The 27651-nt window shown below is 35.6% G+C and overlaps 1 protein-coding gene across 1 annotated transcript in view; it reads right to left on the reverse strand.

Annotated features, from left to right (window-relative positions):
- Nucleotides 1-27599, reverse strand: part of LOC111868368 (neither inactivation nor afterpotential protein C-like) — a 32792-nt gene extending 5193 nt beyond the window's left edge. The window contains exons 1-10 of the mRNA XM_023858952.2: nt 27343-27599; nt 25755-25905; nt 23981-24291; nt 23170-23444; nt 21511-21660; nt 20427-20536; nt 10687-10785; nt 8871-8918; nt 7345-7475; nt 3809-4008 (exon numbers count right to left, since the gene is read on the reverse strand). Coding sequence (XP_023714720.2) covers nt 3809-4008; nt 7345-7475; nt 8871-8918; nt 10687-10785; nt 20427-20536; nt 21511-21660; nt 23170-23444; nt 23981-24291; nt 25755-25905; nt 27343-27459 — 1592 coding nt within the window. The 5' untranslated portion in view covers nt 27460-27599. The remainder of the gene's footprint in view (nt 1-3808; nt 4009-7344; nt 7476-8870; nt 8919-10686; nt 10786-20426; nt 20537-21510; nt 21661-23169; nt 23445-23980; nt 24292-25754; nt 25906-27342) is intronic.
- Nucleotides 27600-27651: the final 52 nt, after the last annotated feature.

Consider the following 27651-nt stretch of genomic DNA (forward strand, 5'->3'; position numbering starts at 1 on the left):
TGTGTTTTTCTTTATGGTATCTACATTATCACCCAGTAGATTCACATCATCAGCATAGACCAACAGCTGATGTGTCCCATTTAATTTCAGTCCCACGTGGTTTCCCCTGACCTTCCTAATTGCATATTCTAAGGCAAAGTTGAAAAGTAGTGGCGATAAAGCATCTCCTTGTTTTAGACCATTCTGGTTAGGAAATTTATGAGACAAATGTTTGCCTACACAGACTTTACTATACGTTTCGTTTAGACACGTTTTAGTCAGCCTAACTAGTTTCATGGGTATCCCAAACTCTATCAGAATATTGTACAATACTTCCCTCCTAACTGAATGATAGGGTTTCTTGAAGTCTACAAATAGCTGATGTCCTGTCTCATTGTACTCCCATTTTCTTCTCCAATATCTGACGAATGCAAAAGATCTGATCTGTAATTGATCTGTTACGTCGAAACCCATGCCGATGATCCCCAATAATTTCATCTATTAACCCCTCAAGCGTGTGCAACGCACCATATGCGTCCGCTCAGTTACATGCATCTAGCGTGAATTTAAGTGGGGGTATTTAAATCCCTCCCGGTGCTTTATTTTCGCAAGCATTGAAGGTTTTGTGCAGACATTTACATAAATATTTTTAAATAACAAAATCGCTATTTGAAAAATTCCAAAAAATTATATTATATTTACAATTGTTTACAGTTCATTATTATAAATATGTACTTACATTTTGTCAACCTATTTTTCCCAGCTCCCCATATTCAGTGTCTAGTAGTTGACCTTGGTGTGGTATTGCTCAAAACAGGCGTCTAGGCAGAGAGAGGGTGTCCCTGGGCAATTTTTACGCCTGTATCAAGTTTGTTTTCTCTTTCCGTTTTTAAATTTCGGTTTTGGGATTTTCTTGAATGAAATGCTGTCCCGTCAATCTCGTACATTCCATGTCGGTATCTGAAGGACGCCCTTTGCGCTTTTCTAAATTCTGTCCATGGGACTTTGCTATGATCTTATTCACTAAGTTTATTCTGAATAACAGATGATCTTTCTTGTTACCAGCCTTGCAGTACTGAATGTAATCATTCAACACTGCCGTATTTACTAAGTGGTTGAATAATTTCTTGTACCACGCTTTTTGCCTTTTCCTTTCTAGCAAGAATGTTTCTAGTAGCTGATCTTTCAAGTTTTTCAGTTCCTACCATATATTTATTATACTCTATTACACACATAGGTTTATTTACAAATTCTAACCCACCCTTTCGACTTACGGGTTGCATTTCGTCTGAATGTTTAGTAGTCAGCACTGAGACATCGCGATTATCCTTCCACTTCAACGCCACCAATTTCCCACACTTTGCACTAATCACTTCTCCTTTCTTCAGTTCCTTTTTTAGATCCACTGGCATAACTTTGCGCGTGATACTCACTGTTCCAACAGCATCTGTTGTCCTCTGAACTAATCTTTGGAAAAGATCAGGACTGCTATAAAAATTGTCCATATAAAACACATCTGCCCGAGTATAATAGTTCCTCGCACAATCTTAGAACAACTTTTGTTGAGAAAAGATATGTCTCTTTGGTGATTTCACAGCCTAATTTTATCCCTGATCCACTGTAAATTATAAAATTCCACAAATATCCTGCGGAATCAAAAAGTTCAAAAATTTTAATCCCAAACTGGGAAGCTTTCATAGGAATATACTGTTTCCACGAAAGTCTATCTTTCCACAATAACAAAGATTCATCGACACTTACATCTTTGCCCCGTATGTACACTTTCTGGAACTTATTTTTCAAATATTCACTTACCGGAAGAATTTTGTACAATTTAGGATCTCTTTTTGCAATTTCCTTATTGGTGTTATTTACAAAATGGAGAAATCTGGTCAGCAATGAAAACCTTTCTTCACTCGTTACATTGGGAAAAAATGGTGTTTCTAACATATGTTTCCTACTAAAATACACCCTGAGGTTTGGTCTCTGAATTATTCCCATCAGCATAAGAAAACCTAGGAATATCCTAATTTCATTCAAAGTTGTGGGAACCCACTTTTGAAAGCTCTATTTTATTAGCGTCAGGGGCAAGAAACTGTCCCGCCAGAGAAGTTACGTGACCAAATGCCATGTTGCTCCGATAAGAGGGTGTTGCGAAGCAGAAAAGGAATAACAGATTCATAAATGTTGACACAGGCGTCAGCCAACTTTGACACCTAGGTTCGTAACATCGTAAATCAGACACGGCTTCTTTGTCGCCAGTAAGCCAAGCCAGTAATAAAAAAATACACATAGATAACAAGCACTCAATGAAAGTTAGCTAACAAATTATCTCTCTGTAAGCAAGTGTGAGTTGGAACAACTCTTTCATAAGCAGCAGACACCAGATGCTTTGTCCCAAGCAAAGCGAGTAAAAAAAATACCACACACAAACAGATAGTGAGGAATGAAAGAAGTCAGTGTTAGCTGACATATACATTCACTGGAAGTACACACATCAGAGTGTAGGCATTAAGAATTCTTAGTGAAAAGTTTGGACGCAACATATGCGGCGCGCACGCTTACAGCACGGCTTTGAGTGGACGCAGACGGTGCGTCGCACACGCTTAGGGATTTAAATGGCTCCGCTAAAAGTCACGCTCGAGGGGTTAATGGACTTAACCTTGAGAGAAGAATATTTGATAGAATTTTGTATGAAGTTGATAGCAGTGATATCCCCTGATAATTACTACAGTCAGTTTTATCTCCCTTCTTGTGAATTGGTACAATAATAGATTCCTTCCCCTGATCAGGCAATTTTTCCTTATGCCATATAGAAAAAATTAGCCTATGGAACTTAAAATGTAATATTTCGCCTCCTGCTTGATCAAGTTCTGCTGGAATTTGATCACTACCTGGTGATTTATACCTCTTCAATTTTGCAATAGCAGTTTCAACCTCAAAAGTGATGGCATCAGGTATTAACGGCTCAGCTGTATGGATTTCTGTCTGCCTAACAGCACTGACCCTACGTACATTCAATGACAGAGAAGTAGTTACCCCACCTATTCAAAATGTTCTGGGAATCTGCAAGCAGATCACCATTCTCATCTTTCACTAAGTTACTTCTAAGTTGGTAACCCCTCTTAAAGTCATTTATTCCTCTATACAGGTCTCTAATATTCTTGTTCTTACTGTTCATTGCAAGATCATTAATTTTGTCTTTCAGATATTCCCTCTTTTTATTCCTGAAATGCCTGCTGGTTTTGTATCTTATATTATTCAGATTATCCCTACGTATTTTGCTTTGACCCAGTAACCATTCCAATTTGGCTTGTTTCTTTGGTCTAGTAATTTTGAGTATCCAATAATTTAGAGCACACTTGATAAAATATTTTATTTTAATTAATCACTATTGACTGCCTTTCTTTGATTGTAGGATTGTTATTCTCTCTTTAACACTTTCCAGTTCATATTGATGTCCACACATTAAAACTGCAACCTGATGATGTAACTATATATCATTGTTTAACTTTCACATTGTTCAATTTTCTTTCAGATGAAATATTTCCATATCATAATTCTTTTGCTTCATTCGTTTACTTACTGAAGTCTTTCTTTTACTTTTATGACTAGTTTGTTAATTAATAATTGAGTTATAAATAGTTCATCAATGAAATCGCCAAGTTTTAATGAAATTATGACTGACATATTAAATATTTTGAATGATGTATCATATATTTCATTTGCACAGTGTTACACAGATGAATAGACTCAGAGAATACAGCACCAACTGTTAATGTGGTCAAATCCCATAGACCTTACACGTATACTTTTTCCTTATTCTCACCTTGAAGTCGTATAATCAGTGAGATATGCTGTATCAAAATATGGAAAGTCTTGCTCAAGATGGAAGGGCAATTTCCAGACAGTCGGACGCCTCTTGCCAAGGACAATTGAAGCACGAGCTCCACATACCACACTCTCCAGGGGTGTGGTCACGTTGCATTTATCCAGTCTACTCATGGCGCTCTGGTTGTACAGGTGGACCTATCACAATAAGAACTACCCATGTTATGCATGCATGTAAACAATAACGTGTTCTTTCAAAACATAAAGTGAATCTTGGCATTATGAGACAATTAACAAAACACACACATAGTATGAAATGTAAATGTTCTCTTTTATCTATCTACACAGTTATTCCATATATGAGGAGACATTAGCTTGTGAATTAGAAGTGTGAAAATATGTGATCTTTGTCATCCATATACATTTTCTGTGTTCATATAACATTTGATCAAATTTATTGAAAACAACATAAATCTGTAACACATTAATTTCCATAACTTTTATATGAAATATTTTGTGGCTGTGTATGTTACAGGCAAAGTATACAATTTAGGAATAGTGTACAATGCATGACAGTTTCAGGCAAATTTTGAAACTTATGAGTTTTTATTATTTTATACATTGTGTAGGTGTTGTATGTAGATCATAGGCATTCTGTTGATTTTCTAGGCTGATTTAAGACGTGTATTAGTGGGATGAAAACAAACAGGATTGAAATGCAGATATATGATTTGAATACTATTATTATTTGTAAAAATAAATGAGGTGTACGATTTTTAATAAGAAGTATACATTGTTACAAGAGCAGACCAAACATTTCTATTTTTTATGAAGTCATAATGGAATGGAAATTGTAATTCAATTCAATTCAATTCTTTATTATTTATGTGCTGAGCCAACAGCCGCAAGGCCAATTATAGACTCAGCACAGTGTATGATAGAAGTAGTTACATTCTGGACAAACACAATATAAAGTCAAACAATGATTAAAGGTTAATGTTGGAGGAAAACAAATTAATACATATAAATAACATACATAATAATAATAATTCAATTCAATTAATTCAATTCAATTCTTAATTATTAATGTGCCGAGTCAACAGCCGCAAGGCCAATTTCAGACACAGCACAGTGCAGAAAAATGAATTACATTCTAGAAAAACTTATTAAATTACCATACAAATTACAAGTAAGTACTGAGAAGAAATAATAATGAATAAAAGTAAAATTATAAGCAAACAAACAAATAGCTGATATGGACTGAAACAGAAATATTTAATCAAAATACTAACAGTTATATTATATTTAAAATTTGTTTGGGTTGAACATTCCTGGCTCCGAATACGTCAACATCCCTGCAGACAACATTAGCAGCTGCTGCGCATCTAGCAGAGGGACAATTTTTAAATATGGAGCAAACATTGAACAATGCAAAATCTCTGATATACCGAGCAGGAACTCGGAGACCAACAATTTCCAGGGCAGAAGGGCAGAATTTAGAGCCAAAATAAACTTGAATAAGAAAGAGAGCATCAAGGCGATGTCTCCTAGCACATAAAGTATGTAATTTTAACTCCTCAAGAGCAAGAGAATAATTGTAATGAACTTGAGGAAAGAAACGTTTAAAACAAAGGGCCGCAAACCTCTGCTGGATGCGTTCCAGCTTGTTGGCATCAGTTGACGTAATCGAATTCCAGACTACGGACAAATATTAATACAAATAATAATTAGTTATATTAGGTAATGTTAAGTAAGGTAATGTAATGTTTTATGTGAGAGTGTGGACTGTATCACTTATTCATTTTGTATTTAACAATTTGCTGTGTTATCAAGTTTGGCAGTAGATGGAATATAGAGTTACTGGGGTTTTGGACTTTTTCCATCGTCTGGAATTTTAGGTACTATAGGACACAACGTTTCGGAAACTGGACCCGTTTCCGTCTTCAGCTGAGAAAGGAAGACACCCACTCAGTTGAGCCCCTTAGAAAGAGCCAGAGATTTTAGAACATTCTACAGTATGACTAGTAGCCAAATATGTAGTGCACATAGAGCAGTTCCCTCATGAATGCATAAAAGAAGATTATGTTGCTTTTATGTTACACTTTAAGACACCCTGTCAGCAATCCTAGTCACAAGACTGCTTTTTGTTCAAACTTTTAGCATAAATTTCCTCACTCATTAACTCTTCATATTTTTATCCATAAAAACAAGAGTGTTCTTTGCTGCAATACCTTGGCTTTTGTTTAATTCCACATAATATCATTGCTCTATAAGTTTTATATGATCAGTGACTTGTTTTGTTACTATCATGAATGAAACGTGTGTTCAGAAGTTAGATAATGTAAGAAGAAGCAGGGTGAATCACTTGAAAAGAGAAAGAGTACTAACCATCCATTGGCTGTTGCATGTGGTATGATGGATTAGCCATGTGAAAAGTACAGATACTCTGAACCCATGAAGAATTCACACATTAATGACCTAGTAGGCAAATAATTGTTTACTATTCTGGATACGGTTTGAGGCTTTCAGGGTTGCTTCACTTCACCTCAAATATCACACACTGGCAAAATGAAGTCTTGAATTTTATAGGATGTCTAGGAAGAGTATGAAACAGCAAATATTTCACACTTTGTTGGATTTGAGGTTCTCACAGTGGTGTCAATGACAAGTACCATCTTCTGGGCTGTGGTGCTGTGTAGCCTCTTCTTTTCACATTTTATCTGGTGCTTTTAGGTATTGTATGCAGTGCTTAATTTTGTACTTTGCCTGCAACATGTACACATTTAAGAGATCTATAAAAGAAATTGGTTCCGTTATATAGAGCAGGACTCTGGTAGACTGATGTGAATAAAAATGGAATTTGCATAATGATGTATAGTACTGATATTCTGCACTGAGTGTTATTGAAATTCATCAAGTGGTGGAACATGAAATATAAGAAGTGACAAACTAATTGTAAAATCAAGATGACCCCTACATAAAAATAAGGCATTCTTTATTGTGTATGGATAAAGATTGTCTACGAAGATCCTAATTTTTTTACCAATAGTTTGGCTGTGGGTATAGTTGGAGGGCTATTCATCCATCAGTTCAGTTCATTTATTTCATTTCCATAGATCCATAAAGAAACAAGTTCCATGAGATGTGGAAATAGTCAAGTTTGAATCTTAACATAGATACAATAAAAACATAGAAAAACAAGTTATAGAAATAAATTCAAGAATACATAAATTAATATAATTACATTTCAAAATAAAAATTAGTATATAGTAAGCAATCATATTTCTGCCAAGGCCCTTTGTATATATTGTTATGTTAATTGTAATAATAAGTGAACAATTAATAATTACATTAGCAAAATAAAATCATCTATTAAAAAATAAGTAATAAGTATCATAGTAATGTGTTAAATCTGGAATCACATAATCACAGGAATATTTTAAAATGATGTGAGCAGAGATAATTATGCCCTCTTAAATGTATTCAAGATGATGTCCTATAAATTTCAGAAGCTCTGTAATGCTCATAACTGACCTGCTGGGCGAAATATGCCAGTTCCTGTAGTTTGGCAGCACGGTACATAAGCAACACTTGAAATATGGTTTTTGATTTCCATCTTCTATAATACTCCTGTATACATTCCATTGTGTTTACATCCATTTTACCTGTGAACACACTGGAATAATTACTCAAGTTTAAAGTCTTTCATTCACTCATTATTTTCAAAGGCCTGCTTAAAAGTAAATCATCAGTAGCACATTAATTTACTTGAAACATAGTTGTAATTATCAAATAAGTTTTGAAGCAAGTGAAATTTCTAGAACAGTCATTTTTCCAGAGTGGGTCTAGTACTTCTGAGTTCATATTCTTACTGCACAATCTTTACAGAGTAGAAGTCATGTCTGCCTGTGACCTAGTGGTTCAGTATCTAAACAACTGAACAAATTTTCTTTTAATTTTATGTAAGAGACTTTCTTCTAATTTACAATCTTATTGACCAATAAGAAAGTCCACTTTACTGAAGGCTATAGATGGATAAACCTGCTGCAAATGAGCTTACTGAGCTGCAAAGAGTCGTATTGGGAGTTTTATTTACTACATTATGGAATATACTTCTTACAGTCTTGTTTGACAAGGTGTTCATAGGGATTACAGATTAGTTCTTCTGTAGAACAGAGGAGCATATGTGATATATATTATAAGATTATACAAGGAACATGAGGATAGGAGAGCATAATTCAGCATTATAGACTAATAGATACTCCATTAGGGAAAAATTATACTAAGCAGTCAGTGGTCCATGAGACATACCCAGAAAGCCCACTCCATGGAAGATTATGCTGTTAAGACAGGAGGGATAAGGGTTTCTATTCAATGATATTTTCAATTTGACACCTCTGGAAGAGTGGGATAAATAAAACTTTGGTGCATGCATGTATATGTGCCCACATGTGAATTCGCTTGTGTATATGTATATGTATTTATTATCTAATCATACAAAAATCTGTTTACATAACTGTGATGGATTATTAGTTATTGCCATATCATATAAATGTATGGCATTTTGCACAGCGCACACATTATTGTTTTTTTTTTACATTGTGTGGAAACATAGACTTAACAAAAATTGCCCTTACTTGATAGACTCTTACTTCGTAACATTTCAATACTGTATATGAAGTAACATTAGTATCACTTTTGTATCAGAAGTTTTCATGACTGTCATGTTAATGTTATTGATTGCAAGGAAATAAAGAGTTAAGCCTTCAATAGCATGATGTTCATGTCAGAATCCATTAATATCCATTACTTGATTCAAAACATATGATGAGGACAGACACATACACACCTGCACAAGCAGACATAATACCATATACTTCTCTTTGCTTATAAAATAAGGAAAGGTGGCAGTAATTCTAAAACAATAACTTTGCAGTCACTTCACGTTTCTATACTAATATTCTGTATGATATTTCTAATTTAATTCATGATATCTTATAGTATAAGAATTTTCAGTTTATTTTCACTACTATTATAACATATAACAGTGCTGTGCTTACACTTTGTCATTATCCCCAGCTGTTTCCTTGCATGATAGCAACGAAATTCTGAAATAGAGACATTAATTTGCAGGGTCACTTGTTTTTATAATTACAGATATATGCTGGATTTTATGTCTTGAAGTTTCAACTCAAATAAGACAAGTAGAACTGTTCTGATAATTTAGTGAGAGTTAGATGGACAGTCTTCTGTCCTGCTTGGTGGTGATGAGAAAAGCCTACATAATTCAGTTACAAATTCCTGAATAACATAGACCACTTACAAGTCCATACATAGATTGAAGGATGATACTAAAATATATTAGTTTTAGGACTGATTCGGCCCTCTCAGGATTTTACCAGGTGGAAAGCTGTGAAAATGGCACTGAACTTTTGGGTTGCATAAAAGTTGGGGAATTTCTTTATCTGCTGAGCAGCTATGAGCTTCTCAAGAAGGACTGTAATCCATGAGGGGATTAAATCTCACTTTCTGTCTCTATCACTACTACGTAGAGGAGATATGCAATAAGACTCACTACTAATATGTTACATGTATTTTCTTGGTACAATGGATATTTGAATTCCATCACTTGATGTAAATGAAATCTAGTCAAAACAGTCAAAGGAACTACAACTTTCATGCCAAGCCCAGGGAGTTTTGTTGGTATTTTATTCATGTTTATGATTTGTTGTATAAAACATGATGAAGTAATCAGGTCCTTCATCTGAGTCAAGATATTGGTGCTTGTGTAACAGATTTGTGAGACAGAACTTAAGACTGATATCACATACATTCATTGCAGTTGGTAGGAACTAAAATATGTTGGAAAGTAAAAGTATATTTTTACTTGGATGGCACCATAACATTGTCGAATACAGTTTCATATTTTCTGAGACCAGTTTCACCCTTATATTTCTAAGAAGAAATAGTATTCTAGAGAGGTTTATAATTAAACATTTTGCCACAACTAACACAATAGAACACGGCGAAATGAAACGTTTCTTGTCGGGATCAACATACTAAATCACAGTGAATGAAGTACATTTGTATCAATTGTTTTGATTATCTTGTAGCATGCATCTTGTCTACGGTATTGCTGTCACACAATCAAAGGTTTTTTGTTGTTCAGTTCACAACATATTTGGGCACATATAGACCATCATCAAGGTCACCTGATGATGGTCTATATGATTTTCATTTCATGCATCCTGAGTCATCGTTTACATTCCCTACAGAATGGACACTACTTTCTAAGATGAGGCACCGACTAAACAATTAACATTAATTTATATCTACATCACGAGCCTCCTATACAATTTTATATAAAAAAATATAGAATATTCCAATTTGTCTGTGGGAACGCAACGAAATTACAAAACCAACGACTGATTCGATGATATAAAACATCAATCTAAGAATTTTATTCTTGTTTTATACTATAACTTCTGTTTCATATAATCTGATTTATTGTATTTTTACGTCAAGTGTTTTATATAATTAATAGCATTGTATCCAGTTTTACTAGTACTGCAGTTCAGTGATGTATATGTGTTAACCGTGTATTTGCCTGATGATGGCTATTGATAGCCGAAACATGTAGCAGAGCCGAAACTAGGCACTAATCTTGTTATTTGTTGTGTTGTGATGGTTGTAATAAAGAGGATGTATGATCTATATGGGCTAGAAAATGTTGTGAATTGAACAATAAAAGACATTTGTTTGTATGACGGCATCACCTCTGTTTCTGGTCTGATAGTGTTGCGATGAAGTGAATTTAAATGATGGGACAAGGGGTTAAAAAGATAATTATAGGCTACATACAGAGCAGAATCTTACGTTTCTGGATGATGATAGAAGCTGATTCCTCAGTCAGATCAGAACTGGCCTTTGAACTCTGTTGTTTGGTTTGCACATCTTTTTCCTTTAAACCGTCAACTGAAAATATGCATTAACATATTACTTAACTGTAACCAGTTCTATGAAGAACCCAAGGTGGAGAAAGTACTTGCTTTGAGCTGAACCCACAAGAGAACTAAAATTAATGAAATTAAAATAATGGTGTTTTGTTGTACATAGATGTTGAATAAATTAATTTGTTCAAGTAAAGGAAATAAACAACATTGTCAAGTTTTGAGTGACTCTCAACAGGGGTTTGGATTATTGGATGTATTGACCACTTACAGTCTCACTGATTTGGACACTCCAGATATCACTGTAACTACAGCACATATAGAATCTCTTCAGTCTTCATTAGACGTCTTCCAGTAACAAATTTCATCGCTGTCAGCTTATGTCCTTACCATCTGGCACAGATCTCACAACTCCAACAACCGCACTCAGACAAATTCGAAGTCAAAAGTTGCTTTGCTACTGACGGTTTACAGCCAATCAGTTCGTCTTGGAGTCAGATCCCTTGAGATCCACGACAAGAGATTTTTCTAATAGTCTTTATGTAACATTGTCTCTGATGAAAAGATGGGTTAGTATCTTAAGAATATGCCTGGCCTTTCATCAAGTGTACTTATTGCACATGTAGCCTGTTATTGAAAAGTCTTCCTTTTGCACTGTACAAAAGTCCTCTGTGAGTACAGGCTTTGTAGAGCAGTTTGAGTCTTATGTTATGGCTGACGGTCAGTTGGCCAGTCTGTCTTGGAATATAGCATCCATCTTAGGCTTAGGACTAGAATTTTATTACTGTCAGACAGTTACGGATTTGTTGATTTGGGATGCTCTCTCTGACTAGAGGACAGGTTTATCATTAACAATTGCTGCTGGTACTCGCCAGTGCAGTCATTCTTGGGTCCGAGTCCCTTGGAACTCACGATCATATTTCACTGTCTCAGATTCTACACTTCCATTTTCATCGCTTGCTATGACTCGCAAGGCTACGGTGGAGATATTCGACCCCGCGATCTCCAGCTCTACAGTCTGCCTGAAGGTCTTGTTGAGCGTTCTCCTGCTTCCCCAATGTAATCGCTTTTTAGGCCTTGGTTCCTTATGCTGTAATTGCATTCCGATTGCACTCAATGTCTCTTCCCGTACATCTCTCCGTTTGAGGTTCCTCTTGCAATGTTGTCCCTGTTCCGATTTTTCCGTCATCTCTGTTCGACCGTCAGTCACGTATGACCCTGTCCCTTACGTCGTACCACTCCTGCATGGCGGGTCATCCCTGTGCAGATGGCGGCCAGGCTCTTCCAGGACTCACCATCGCCCGGGGTCCGTTTCTACAACTGCAGGCGGCACCTTATGGCTACATGCCGGTCCCCATACCACAACTTCAGTGCTCTGACAGTTTTCATTGCTGCATCTTCTTTGGGTACTTATTGATGCTCCTCTATGGACTTCATTTCTTCTGGATTTGCCTCTCTTCATTTGATAGGCCTTCGTATCTTCTTTCCAGAACTTAATCTTCTTTCTTCCGGCATCTGTCTCGATCTTCACCTTTTCTAGACCGGCCTCTGTTGCTTCTTGGCAGCCATGTTTCCTTCTTGACAGGCATTCAAATTAACTTCCATCCTTCCCTGATGGGATCCCATCTTGGCTGTTTTCTGTTTTATCATGGCTACCAGACTTTCTAAGTTCGCTGTATATATTTATCACAAGTGCTCCAGCTAAACGATGAGTCCAACAATTCAATCGATCTAATCCAATGATCCTGCTTCTGATGCTAGTTGTCACGATATTAGTGTAACTCTTAATGGGACTTCTGAGTGAATTTTGGATTTATTGACCACTTACAGGTTGTAGCTATAAATAACTATAATAGTCTCACTGGATACATACTCCAAATATCACTGTAACTACAATAAATCATGCCCTATCTTCAGTAGCTCCCACTGCAATGGCAGTCTAGTCATTTGAACAGTTGTACGCTTGACCACTGCCAAGTTAAAGCATATTATGTTTCCTGTATCGGGCCTCGCCTTGTCTAGTGTTGCGAACATTTTCATTTTCATGGTTTTATATGCCTTCTACTTGTCAGAGTCAGAGTTACTTTAAGACTGGCAGTTTACTGCCAATCAATTTGTCTTGGCGACGAGCCCCTTGGGACTCAAGACCAGCATTTTTTTTTCAGTTGAACACTTGCAGTTATAGTCTTTATATAACATCCTCTCTGACGAGAGGCTTCTGGTCCTCGCCATTACAGTCATTCTTGGGTCTGATTTCTGCAGGACTCATGACCATATTTTATTGTCTCTGACTCCAGACTCCCACAGCCTGGAGGGCCAGGTCCCCATATTTATCCCCCAGGAACAGAGTGGCCCAGTTACGTCCCCACGTACTGGGCTGTTTCGTTCAGATCTTGGCTGGGACACTGTTCAGTATTTTGGATATAGAAAAATTGTTTATGAGCATTTGAAAATCACTCTTGTTAGGTTTAGTCCTTGTACAAATGCAGAGTGAAAAAATGTCAGGTTCATTTTGCTTTCAAGAGAGGGGTGTTGAGTCTATATCCATGAGTTCACATGTAGGACCAAACTGGAAAAGTTTGGAAACTACTGCTTGTTATATGCACAGGTAACACCTGCTCTAACACTAGAGATCTCTGCAATTTGCCCATACTGTGTATTTATGTTTTCTATGATTCTCACAGAAAGAGTGATTACTTCTCTTGATCATAAACAGGTTGACCTCTGCAATGGAGACAAAGATTTCTGTGATATAGGAAGTAATCTTGTTAAATATTATTTAGAATGATTTCAGACATCAGTTATTAAATAGTATAGTGAGTTGCTGTAATTCTTATTCCAAACTTTTAGGAGAAAGAATTTATGATGATACATAATCTCACACAGTTAATATAAATATTCTTTAACTATCATTTTGATTCCAAAGTCCATGTATTGTATTTCAGAATATTTCAATTGCAGTCAACGGACTTACTAGTCATAAACACATATTATGTAATTTGACCTAACACATATTTCACTTTTGGTATGTTCTTCCAGCAGAAGGAAGTAGGCTTTCCCTTGCAAGTTTGTCTACTTTACATATAATATTGAATGTAAAAATTACAGCTTGTCCGTTTTGACTTCATCTAGTACTTTGAATGAAAACTCAGATTACATGTCTCTCATGTGGCGATACAACAGATCATTTACAAATGGAGCAATGAAGTAAGTTCAAGAGAAGGTATGGTCTTCATGGTCACCACTTTGATGACCTTAAATTCAACAATGAAATAAGTTGCCTGTAGATGGTCATTTAAATTTAATCGGTAGGAAATAATAAAAATTAATAGAAAAATAAATATAATTTATGTAAGATATAATTAATATTTACTTGTTTAAATCTTCTGTCTCTAGATAAGTTATTTATACAATTTCGTTTGCTTTTGCTGATTATTTACATTTTTGTTATTTCATTTCAAAATTATCGAGTCTCATTAGTAATATCAGTACATTTTTTTTTATATATGAATTGTACCTTTCACTGCCCTGTGTTAAAGGGTATCATAAAATCTGACATGTGGACATGGAAACATATTAATAAAGAAATATTGGCTATCACAGGTGTGGGTTATTGAGAAGGCATTTTTCTGGATGATTTCCAAAACGTTGCTATCAGAAAGAATAACATAAAATATGATTCTCTGTAATACATATTTATTCAGTCACAAATAAACTTTTACATACACAACAAATAACAACTGGAGCAAGTTATAGTTTTACATTCAAGTACTTACAATTGAAACATGTTACAAGATCAATATTCCAATAACATCCTTCTGGAAATCAACCATATGATGCATGTAAGACTGAACGTACTACAAGGGGGTTACAATATATTCTGAATCTCCAATATGTAATCAGTAAACTATTTCTGAAGGCAAACCACGTGCATTTTTTAAAGAGAAAGATCATGTTAAATAATTATGTTCACTCTTGTGTAGTTTTCGCAGTGTTACTGCATGTATTTAAACTTACATAAATTTTTTCCTTTCTGTTTGAATCTCTTTCTAATGTAGTATTAAATTAGCTATAAAATTAGTTTGTGATATGAATTATGCATATGCAATGAATATGACATCATTCAGAAAAATCATAATTTGATTATGAGCTAATGACCTATACTTTGGTAGTTAAATTCAGAGTATCATAATGCATGCAGTCACACATTTTCTTAACCCTGCTGTGAACGGTAAACACATTCTTCCATCATATAACAATACTGTTCACTTGAAGTACTTTTTCCTCATTTTAACAGTTACATAACAGATTTTCAATGGTAATATTTGGTTTAATACATAATTGAGTTTAAATATGAGAAAAATATAACTTGTTTGTCATTGCTTTTGCAACTGGATGTGATAAATACTCGGCTTTTATATGAAAACTGTTATTAGTTACGTATTATAAATTGTATGAGTAGTGTTTGACTTTAAATACTCATCACGACAATGATCATAACAGATCCAGCAACATCAAAGAACGCAGAAGAACAGTGAGACCTCACAAACAAGTGAAAGTGTAACCAATAACATAAGTTGAACTTTAATTCACGAACTTTTAACAATAATAATAATAATTAAACTAGTTTAAAAAGAACTAGATACAGTAGTGAGCATAAGTAAAATGAGACTAAAAAACAAGTGAAAGTGTAACCAGTGACATGAATTGAACTTTGATTCACGAACATTTAACAGTTAAATTAGAATAATAATAATTTTAACCTGTGTTTTAATAAAAAGAACTGGATATATTAGTGAGCGTAAGTTTGGAAAAGATACAAGGTCGAATGAGTGAAAAGTGAATGTGACCGCGTGTAATTATACAGCCGTGTTCATACACCTGAAGATGACCTTTTAAAGTCGAAACATGTAGTGATAATAAAAAACGTGTTGTGTTGTCGGTAAATTCACTCTACTATTGATTAAACACGCAACAGGATGCAAGAAACGATTCAAATTAAATATAGGAGGTTTATACTGTGGAATTAAATTGGAGACACATCATTACATTGTCACCTCATGCTGATTCAGTATAGAATTTCTGATGTTTTAAGTAAATATGTCTAAGACACAATGCCATTGTTTATTTTCTTCAAACTCAGTTAGAGGCAGATGTAATTTTGAGTTCTGTTATCCTTTCAGGTTGGAATTGTCCTTAGAATTAATCAGAATCTTTCCTCACTGATGCTCATTACACTCATATTGTTCCCATTAATCTTCTGTAGATTGGATGAGCATGTGTCAGAATATGTTTTATATGCACACCTTTAGTATCTAGCACACAGAGAAACTGGCTAGAATATTAACTTTGTTTACATGTCATTAAATAATTTCGAAAGAAAAAGATCTATCATTTTGATGCATGTCAGCACATTCTACTGGAATCCATTTAATAGAACTAATTTTTTATAGGTTTTATAATTCAGCATTCCCTATCTTTGAAGTTTTGAAACAAGTGAGACCTATGTTGTATTGCACTTTTAATTGCTTGAATCAACGATTAAACACATCTGTTTATTTTATATGTTTAGAAAAACTGAAATCCTTGTATTCATGAGAACTTTTATAAAATGATAGTTACTAATGGCTTATATTTATGCTGAGCAATACATGTTGTTGTCTAGGTTGAGTTTTGGTTCTACATGTTTAGTGTTTGAATTTGTGTTTCTTATTTTCTGTTGTTAAATGAAAGATTTGATGGTCATTGAGCCTGGCTTACTGATTGTCATCAGGTTGATTATGTAGTAGTATAGGACTAGTTATGTTTAAATGTAGTTCAAACTGTTGCAAAATATTAACAAAGAGCTGTTACACCAATCTGCGTTTAGGTAGTAACTGTCATCGTCATCATCATCATCATCATCAGTTTTAGTCACTTGTTCCAGTTCCCTTAAAATCTCGTTTTGTCAGTCCATAATTTTATATGTTTTTAACCATTTGTCATGGGAGTTTCATCTGCTTGCAACTCTAAGTACTTTACAATTGGAAATCATGAATGCTAAATTATAAGTATTGCATTGTAAAATAATATTATGTTTTATATGCATCATATTTCCAATATTTTCATCTGTTGAAGTCCATAAAACATCCTTATTTAAGTACCCAAATTTCAAACTACTTTGCGAGATCTCAACTTCGGTCTGAGCATATGCAATGGAGACAAAGAGGATAGAGGGCAAGTATTATGCAATATGTCTTGCATAGTGCTGCCATCTAGACACGATAATTCCCACTGTTACAACAGTAAAATTTCCATCTCTCTAGCCTGTCATGTTTATGAACTATATAACTAATATAACTCTGTGATTTTAGTCCACAAGTGAGCTATACCGACCGAGTGACTGCTGCTTGTTGGTGAAGTTTTAGTGCCAACTTTTGTGGATAGAGGGGGTTGCGTGGTCAGCGCAACAAATCCCCACTGCCTTCAATTTCGGTTTTCTAGACCGGAGCCACTATTTCCTTGAAATAGCTCCTCAATTATCATCACGAGGCTGAGGGGACCCTGTTTCAGACCCACTACTTCTCAGATAAAATCTGGTAGGCCTGGGAATCAAACCCGGTCCTCTGGGTCTGTAGCCAGGAATACTGGCTGCTAAACCATAGAGGTGGTCTAAACTATGAACTATAAATGATTTAAATCAGAGTACATACTGGTACATCATACTCATTAAGTTATTGTTGGACCATGGCAGAATGTTCTGTCACACCTAATGAAAGGATTTGAGCACTTAATTTCCTGGTGGATCATAAACACTCCTTTTAGGATATAGTTGTTAGCTATTCCTTTTTCATGTTCATACCAAATATTTCTGTTGTGTACAATTCTGCCTGCAGTGTTAAGGTTCTGTAATTTTTTCTTAGGTTGTCAGTCATTGTTTGGGTTATTGTGTAAATCCAGTTACTGTTCTCAGAAAATGCATACCAACAGCTTCAGTCTTTCTTATATTTATTGTCCAGACTTCTGATCTGCGTGAAAGAACTGGTCTTGAAATCATCTTGCACAATTTTATTTGATTATCCTCAATATATGTATTTACTTTGATATAAATTATTAATGATGAGTAAAATGGAGGAGCGAAGGAAATGGAAGAATGTAAACAATGAAGAAGGCAGGAGAAAATGCAGGAGACTGAGGAATTAATTGAAAAGAGCCATGGACAGGGCCAAAAAGGAATATCGTGAGAACATATGTAATGAGATTATAGAATTTCAAAGGACAGGATGTTATGATTTTATGTACATGAAGACAAAAGAACTAGGATGGAAAGAGAACCATGGGACTCAAAATATTGGCATCGAAGACTCCCAGGGGAATAGAATAGTAGATCAGAGGCAAGTGCTGAAAATTTGGGAAAATTATATTACAGAACTATATGATCGACATACGAGTAATTGGCCAGAAACCTTGGAAGTGGAACCCAAAGAAGAAGTAGATACAGACGAGAAAGGACCATATATTTTACAAAGTGAGGTGGAAAAAGCTATCAAGGGCATGAGGAATGGAAAGGCTACAGGAGATGATGATGTACCTGGAGATGTGCTAAAGTTATTGGGAGAAGGTGGTTTGAAAACACTGACAAAACTAATAAACATCATATATGAAACTGAGGAGTGGCCCAAGGACTTTACAAAAATGACAATGATTGCTTTAAAGAAAAAGACAAAAACTACAAAATGCAGCGACCATCGCACAATAAGCCTTATTGCACATACAGCAAAGATAATAGCAAAGATACTTAAAAGAAGAATCGAAAGGAAAATAGAGGATATACTTGGAGAGGATCAGTTTGGATTTAGAAAAGGAAAAGGAACCAGGGATGCAATTGGGATGATGAGAATTATAGCAGAACGAACTTTGGAGATAGATGAAGAACTGTGTGCTTGCTTTATAGACTGGCAGAAGGCATTTGACCGTGTAAATTGGACCAAATTAATGCAGATCCTAAAGGAAACAGGTATCGATTGGCGTGAAAGAAGATTGATTAGTAAATTGTACGTGGATCAGAAAGTTAGAGTGCGACTGGACAGAGGGGAGACAAGAAGTGTGAAGATTTGGAGAGGAGTTCAACAAGGATGCTGTTTATCACCAGTTTTGTTCAACTTGTACAGCAAATGCCTTACCAAAGAAGCTCTGGATGGGCTTGGAGACTTCAAAGTAGGAGGGCAAATTATCCAAACTATGAAATATGCAGATGACCTTGTGTTATTGGCTAAGGAAGAAACTGTGCTACAGGGTATGATTGATGGACTAATCAAAATTGGAAGGTGCTATAGCATGGAAATGGATGTGGAAAAAACAAAAGTAATGAAAGTTTCGAGACAACCAACCCCAGTCACAATAAATATAGACCAAAAAGAACTGGAGAATGTGAAATGTTTTAAATATTTGGGTAGCTTGTTAACAGATGATGGAAGGTGTACGTGTGAAATTAAATCAAGGATTGCCATGGCAAAAGCTGCATTTTGCAAAGAAGAAGAATCTTTTTACCAGCAAATTGGACTTAAATTTGAGGAAGAAACTAGTGAAATGCTACATTTGGAGCATAGCTCTGTATGGGGCTGAAACATGGACACTTAGGGCAGTAGATCAGAAACATCTGGAAAGTTTCGAAATGTGGTGTTGGAGAAGNGGAGAAGGATGGAGGAGATCAGTTGGACCGATTATGTGAGAAATGAAGAAGTGTTATTTAGAGTCAGTGAGCAGAGGAATATCCTACATGAAATAAGAAAATGGAAGGCTAATTGGATTGGCCATATCTTAAGCGGTAACTGCCGTCTAAAAGAAGTTATTGAAGGAAAGATAGAGGGGCGGATAGAAGTGACCAGAAGATGAGGAAGAAGACGTAAGAAGATGCTGGATGACCTTGGGGACAGAAGAGGATATTTTCATCTGAAGGAGAAAGCTCTAGATTGCACCAAGTGGAGGAACTGTTTTGGAAGAGACTGTGGACCTGTCGTCTTGACAGATTACAGATGAATGAATGAATTATTACAGAGCAGAAGCACAAAGTTGAATAACACTAAAATAACTGGGAATGAGAAAAAAACTCTCAAGTATTTTGAAGCTGTAGGTGAAAAATTCCATGATATAACAGCAGACGGCATAAAAGTATACAGATTTTGAGAACATGTCCACTTACTCCCTACTTACAATTTCCTGAGAATCTGATCTTTATTGAAGTAGAATGTTTAAATTTCTTATGCAATGAATGTCCTTATTGAATTAATGATATTTTTTCTTTCTTTTTTCAAACTCTATTTGGTGAAGTAAATATGTCATATATAGAGTCTCTGCTGAATACCAGTCTGTTTGTCAAGCACAAAATAAATGTTCAACAGATTAATGTTTTATTATCTTAGTACAGTGGAACCGCCATTTAATGCTCTTCAACATATGCCATTCATTCATTTAGTATTCAGTTTGAGTGAACCCAACTGTTCAAATTCCTCCATTTAAGATTTTCCTGAGTTCCGTTTTCAAATCAACTGCTCCCAAAAGAAACCTTAAATGGAGGTTTGACTGTACAAGAAAAAGCAGTGCAGCTGCATCTGATAAACAGTGCAAGATGGTTCATTGCTTAACTATGGGGCGCTGACTGTTCTGTAGTGGTAGAATCTTGTTTACCAGAATTTTGGCGAAACTTGAGCAACTTGGAACACACATTCCTCCTTGCCAAGAAGGCTCGCATCATGGTCTGCACCTTTATGATCTTCTTCACATGAGTTTCATACAACCTGGACAATGCAAAATAAACCGGTTATTATCATTCATGTGCTGTAGTATTTAAATACTGAAAGAACATTCCGTATATATTGATTCAAATTAACTTCTTTTTTCAATAAAGTTTTCTTAAAATGTGAAAGTCAGGTAATTAAATAAGTAACTATATTTTGACAGGAATAATTTCCATAGTGTCTATAGAATATAAGTTTTATCACAATAAATGCCCTCCATACTTTATTATATTTATTCTTAATTTTTACAGATGTGTCAGCCTTTTATGCCTCCATCAATATTTTCATGAAAGTAACTTACGATATTTTGAGACTGAGTGACAGTTGCACATCACTAATATAGGAGTGATGATTCCATAAAGAGCCAAAATATATGTTAAATCATAAGATTAAATGTAACAAATTGTGGGACAAAGATGGAGGGTTTTTCAGAGAGAAATAATGAGGATGGAGAAAGTTATATAATGAAGAGTTACACCAAACATTAGGATGATAAAGTCAAGAAGAATTAGATAGGCAAGGCTTGTAGTTGTCATGGGAAAAACAAGAAATACAAAGAAGATTTTTGTTAGAAAATTTCAGTGAAGACCACTTGGAAACTGTATTCACAGATGGGAGGATAATGTGAAAGTGGATTTTATGTAAATAGAATATGTACATATAGACTAGATTCAACCTTAATGCATAAGATGTAGACAATTTATTGACCTACTGGGTGATATCAGCTTCTCAAGGACTTTGATGCGTGGACTTAGTTCAGAGGAGATGGGTATCATCATATTTAGTTACAAATGAACGTACATACATATATGCACACACATGTGCTACCCAGAAGGCACCCAGTATTACATGTTATAATCAACTGACAGATCAGGTCAACTTTTATAGGTACATAGACTTAATCTTAAAAATGGCCATAGAAGCCTAATATGTATTTTGGTTGCAAGGCTTAGCTAATGTGAGATCAGACTCACCTGGCAAGATACTCCACATTGTAATATGTGAGGAAAACTTTGCTCTTGCCAATAACCCAGCCCTCCATCTTGAGGCGCACCAGAAGTAATCGGCTATTGTCTTTGGTGATGTCCACTGTCTCATCAAAGTCAAATGCCAAGAATTTATACCTGAAATATAGCACCATATTTAAAGCTTATAAGTTTGCTGATTCATATATCCAATTGTTCTCTTGAGACACAGAGACATGTGGCAGGTTTGGTAATTATGTGGAACAAAATATCTCTAATGACAGCACAGTTAAACACATTGATTTTGAACCCTCCCACCAAAACAGATCAATGTAATACTAGTAGAGGAATTTGGAAAATACAGAATTTGTATGTGGCTGATCTGTCCACTTGCATGCCCTCAGATCCAACTAGGGACATCAGTATTTTAAATTATAAATGATCAATTTTCTGTATGAACAGTGTGTGTGTGTGCGTGCGCGTGCGTGCGTGCGTGCGTTTAAAGGATTTCCTATATTGGTATCCACATGATATAATTATCATTAATATTTTATAGAATATAAAATAAGAACATGGTGGTTATGTGAAATTTGGTATAGAAGTACGTATATCATAAACATACCTGCATGTTGTATGTGGAATTCAACAGTTACAAACATGGAGTTTGTGCGAAATTTTGAGGTTATGTCTGATAAATTTACAGAATCTGTTTGTAAACAACAACAACAACAACAACAACATCAACACTAACACCAGAACTGCAGGACTGTGCAGTATGCAAGTAGGCTTTATGAATTTTGCTAAGAACTTCTTATTAATACATTAGTCAGATGATTTTCTGACTCTGTTGAGGAATTTATGCTTCCAAACAACATAAAGTGCATGTAATGTTTTCTCTTGTTTGGAACACAGGGAAAAAAATATATATATATTATATGTTAATGTATGGATTTATGATGGATATTTTACTACTTTTGTGAAATCCTTACTATTTATGTGAAATTGAATTGTGCATGTATATATGTATTGTATGATTTTTGACAAATTCCACATCCGGTAGGTCATCTGACTAACTCATGGATCTATGGAATGCTATGTATGTATGTATGTATGTATGTATGTATGTATGTATGTATGTATGTATGTATGTATTAGTCTGAAACGGTGGTTGCCTTTCACAAGGCTACTTAATATTACGTACATCCCGGAAGACAGAGGCATTCATAGCTACTGCTGTGGGAACCCCGAAAACATCAGCACATGTAATAAAGGGAACCCTAAAATTCACCACAGCAATTGAAAGCGTTTCTTTTCTTTTATTCTTTTTTTGCCTTACACCTATCCTTGTAACAGGCTATGAAGGCCCATAAGGGTGTGAGATGTCGAGACTTCCCCATTTTCTAGACAATCAGCTCACAGATGGCAGTGAGGTTGCCAGCCTTACATGCCAGCCACACATTACCCCCCCAGGAAAATTCTTGGTATTCATTTCTGTAAAAGGCTGAGTGGACCCAAGGTCCATAGTGTGACTGGGAGAGTTAGGTAAAATGAAAAATCCAATGACCTCATAGGGATTCAAACCCACTACCTTTCGGCTTGTAGTATAGTGCCTCAACCAACTACACCACCACCACCACCACCACCACGCACCATTTTTTTTGGCCATACCTGTGAATAAATTCATGGAATGGAATGCGGTGTGGGTAGCCCTTCTGCCTGGCCTCAGCTGTGTCAAGGACAGCAAGGGCCCTCAGTTGCTGTCGCACGACTTCTTGTTGGAAGCCTTTGGGTTGTCTGGTTAGGTCAGCGCGTATACACCGAACAAAATGGGTGCTGCTGCTGCCTGGCCCCCGCAGTATCTTCAGACTTGAGCTTCGATATGTTGCAGCTGCTGTCCGCATCTGTCGTGTCTGGGAGAACCATTCTTGTGATTCGGTGAGGGACTGTTGCAGAAAAAAAATATTATTTTATGCACATCCTTTCAGAGGCTTATCTCATTTCTTACAAACGAAGTTTTGGTGACTGAGTATTGCTGGTTTAACCACTATATTTGGTCATGGCCACCATTAAGGACCACTCAAACACCATGATTTTGGTTTTGAATTGTGGTCAGGACATGTGTGGATGCTCACTTTTTTCTGTTATGTGTTGCCATTTGCAGATAGTGACTTTGTACATGTCATACCCTTGTCCTAGGAGTCCTCCTGATATCTAAAGGCTTCATGAAGGCCTAGTAATGTGAAAAGAAGAATAAGTGGTAATAGCAGTGGCTGTTTGTTGTTTTGATTATATTCTCTGATGAGCAGATAGTGTCATACAGCAATAGCAGCTGACTGGACCCAAAGTCCATGTATAATTGTGTAGTAGACAGCGAATTTACCCTATATACATCTTTCCTGAAGTTTCTAAGGACAGTAACTGTGAAACAAATTAATTATGGATGAGATCTAAAATCAATCAGTCAATAGAATCTCTTTACCCTGGCTCTGCAGGTGGTGCTAGCTATGAGAGTTGCTCCCCACCGATCCTTTGTGTTGGTGATGATACCACAATCTTCAGCAGACATGATGAGGTTGCCAGTACGGGAGAACTGGTTGGTGAACAGATGTTTCACCACTGTATTAGAGGACAGACGCAGTGTGTCCACCATCTCTGGTGGCAGAAAATCTTGGTTCTTGCCAACCATATCCCGAGCATCGTATGACACTTTGCCTGCATAATGCGCGACACTGAATTCATGTTCACCTTGTACTTTGAGATAGGAATTTTTTCCAGAACTTTCCAGAAAACCTGCAATACAGTTGCATTCAAATAATTACTTTGTTTTTCTGATTGGCACAAGTGCTGCATGCCTAAACATAGGAAATAAATATTTGTTGTTATGCTTACTCTTAAATTAGAATAGAGTGAAACTCGCCAGTTACTGGCCTATTTTGGTTATATTAATTTATTAGATGAAAGTGTAAATACTCCAAAGAAGGAGTGCAGAAATTCTGTTAGAAGCCAGTAATTTGGTTGATAAAGAAATAAATGTAGAGAAAGCTAAGTATACGTCCATGTGTAATCATTAAAACACTCGATAAATATCATAATATAAGGTAACATAATAAATCATTATAAAATGTGCCATATTTCATATGACAGGGAATGACAGAAACAAATTTAAATTACATTAAAGATACATTTAAGAAGAGAATAAATGTGATAAACATTTGCTACCATTTAGTTCAGAATCTTTTATCTTATTGTGGACATCTAAATACCTAAATATTAAAGTATAATGTGATATGGTGCTTTATATGTGTATGTCACATCTGGCAGTCCAAGGAAAGAACATGCTTTTAAGGTGCTGTTTGACATATTTGAAATTGGGAGAGATGAAGTGACAAAAGGCGAGAGAAATTTACTTGGGTATTGTTATAATTTGTAGTACTTATCCAATATTCTTAGGGTAGAATTAGGGAGATTAAGTTAGGAAAGAGAATGAAATGGATAAGAAACTTAAAATGCATGTGGAAAATAAAAAGTAAATACAGAATTTGGTGGGAAACCTCAAGGGAAAGATTGCTTGTAATAGGTAGGTATTAATGAGAATCTATTATTGAAATGGTTTTTGGAGGCAGTATGTGGAGGTGTGGACTGGATTGAAGTGACTCAGGATAGGATCCCATGGGAGGTTTTTGTAAACATGGCTATCGAACTTTTGGTTTCCATGCAATATTTTGGTGAGGTGAATAAGTATAAAGTCTTCAAAGAGGACCACTTTATTAGCCATTGTCACACTGATTTGTGTTTATTCTTTTGTCAGGCAAATTTTTCAGAATATTATTGATGATAAATTTCAGTGTAATTTTTCTTTCAAGTACAAAATATAACATTTAATTAATTGTACTGTATTATATTGTTTTGTTCTCAAACATTTGTTATCGACTTTCTAAGTAGAGGGTAATGGGTATGAAAGACCATGAACTATTTGTGCATTCAGGTTTTGGTGAAGTGAGATTTTTTTGTGGATTTTTATAAAAGCCTGTGGTGCTCCCATCATATACTTGTAGACTGTAAAAATCTGCAGAGCTACAGACATTTAACAGTTATGATTATATCAGTAATATTATGAAATTTTGATGGTTTAACATTGAAGCTTAAGTTTAAATTGTAAACCATCCTTATTCTAGGAATCATACTATTCTCATGCATGTGGAGGTCAGTTGAAAACCAAAAGACAAGGCGATTGCTCTCTTCCATGCACTCACCAAGTATGAAGTCAGAACCTTGGCCGGTCTTGCTGGCCTTGTCCAGTAAGTGAAGAAACCCATTTGGTTTTTCCAACAGCTCATCCACAGTAGGCTTATTGTCATAGTAATGTAGCATTTGAGCTGATATCTCCTCTTGCTCCTGGTCTTGCTGCAGTTGAAGGACATAAATTAGAATAAAAATGCCTATTAGGCTGTTCTGTGAAGCGAGATAAATAAATGGACTGATATGTCTGTGAGCATCTGAGAACACTGGTGATTCGTTGGGCATATATCATATGAATACTTGATTAAATAGTTTGGTGTCAAATATTCAGTGTGATTCAGTTCTGTGGTTGCAAGCATTTCAGTGGCACAGTGTACTGTTTGTCAAAAACATAAGACGGAAAGCAATATACTTGAATTTTTCAGGCAGACTGCTAGAACAGCATGACTGCCAAAACATACTGACAGCTGATGTGTCTTCCAGTATGACCTAGAAACAAAATGCCAGTATCCAGTGGAAAGTAAGGTTTCCAATATCCAAAATAACATGAGTATCATAATCAAAGATAAAAAGAATAAGTTTTTTATACATGCAAAAGGAATCATTAGCTATGAATCTGTTTCTGCAAAACAACAGTCAACCAAGAATTCTGCCTTCAGGTTTTGAAATGTTCATGACAGCACATTTGTCAAATTATTGGCCAGGAACAATGTGCCTTTGTGCATGGCAGTTTTGGTAATGTGAATTATGTCTAAAATGAAATGCTAGTGTTGAGCTCTAATACATAAAGTAGCTGAAGTAAACCTTGCAACATTCAGCTTTTAATTATGGGTCATTGTTTTTTCTTCTGGATAATAGCAGTATGTCAAGGAATATGGCTACTGCCAACTCTCTGGAGGAATCTGCTAACACCTCATCAGGGTCAAAGTAATATTTTTAATTATTGGACATGTTTTATATATCCATAAAAGAACATAATGAACTGTGATCATTGTAGAGTCCCAAAATGTGAGTTGACAGTGGGCTACACTGCAAAACATAATGCCATGATTATGTTATCTGAACAATCTGTCCTTTAATTTGATAAATTCTATAAATGAAAAGAAACATATTCAGTTGAAGCAACTTCATTGAATTATCTGAGATTCAATCAGTTTTACTGGGAATTGAGCCCTGCTCCTCCAGTTGGTAGCTGACTGCTTTATTGATCAAGTTATGGAGGCTTTACATTGTATAGCTATTCTTTAATGAGAACCCGCCAGACCTAATAACTGGTCATACAAGTGGATCATCTAGGTAACTTTCATGTAAGGGGAAGAGAGTGGGAGAGAAATGGCAACATAACTAGCCATACATTAAGCAAGCCAGTCATCCACCTATTATTTCTTATTGATGACTTATCCAGATTGCCTATGTGAGGTGGGAAAATGGGGAGAATATGAGAGAATCTGTCTTGTGCAGCTTTATTTATCATAAAGTAATCAAATCTCATTTATGGATATCATGATGAATGATAAAATATGTATGGAAGATATGAGAAATTATTTTACTTCCAACATCTTTCAAACTAGAATCTTACATCTTAGTTTGGACAGTACTAACCATCTCCCATGCAAAGATATGCTGATCATAGTGATACTGCAGCTGCTCATTCAGAGTGTTTATGAACAGCTGTTCCAGACCGTTATTCTTGAAGCATTCAAAACCAAATTGGTCCATCAAAGTGACTGAGTGCTTGCTAGTGCTGCAACATTAAGAAATCCCATCAATGTACATAGGAGGATGTGATGTAAGCATCTGTCCCCATGGGGAATGAAAAATCATAATTGGTATCAATTGATTTGTGAGTGAATGTTACTAATCAGATTTGGGAGTGAATATTACTATTTAGTTATCATGCTATTTCTCCAA

Source organism: Cryptotermes secundus, unplaced genomic scaffold (genome assembly GCF_002891405.2).
Source record: "Cryptotermes secundus unplaced genomic scaffold, Csec_1.0 scaffold2443, whole genome shotgun sequence".
Lineage (NCBI taxonomy): Eukaryota > Metazoa > Arthropoda > Insecta > Blattodea > Kalotermitidae > Cryptotermes > Cryptotermes secundus.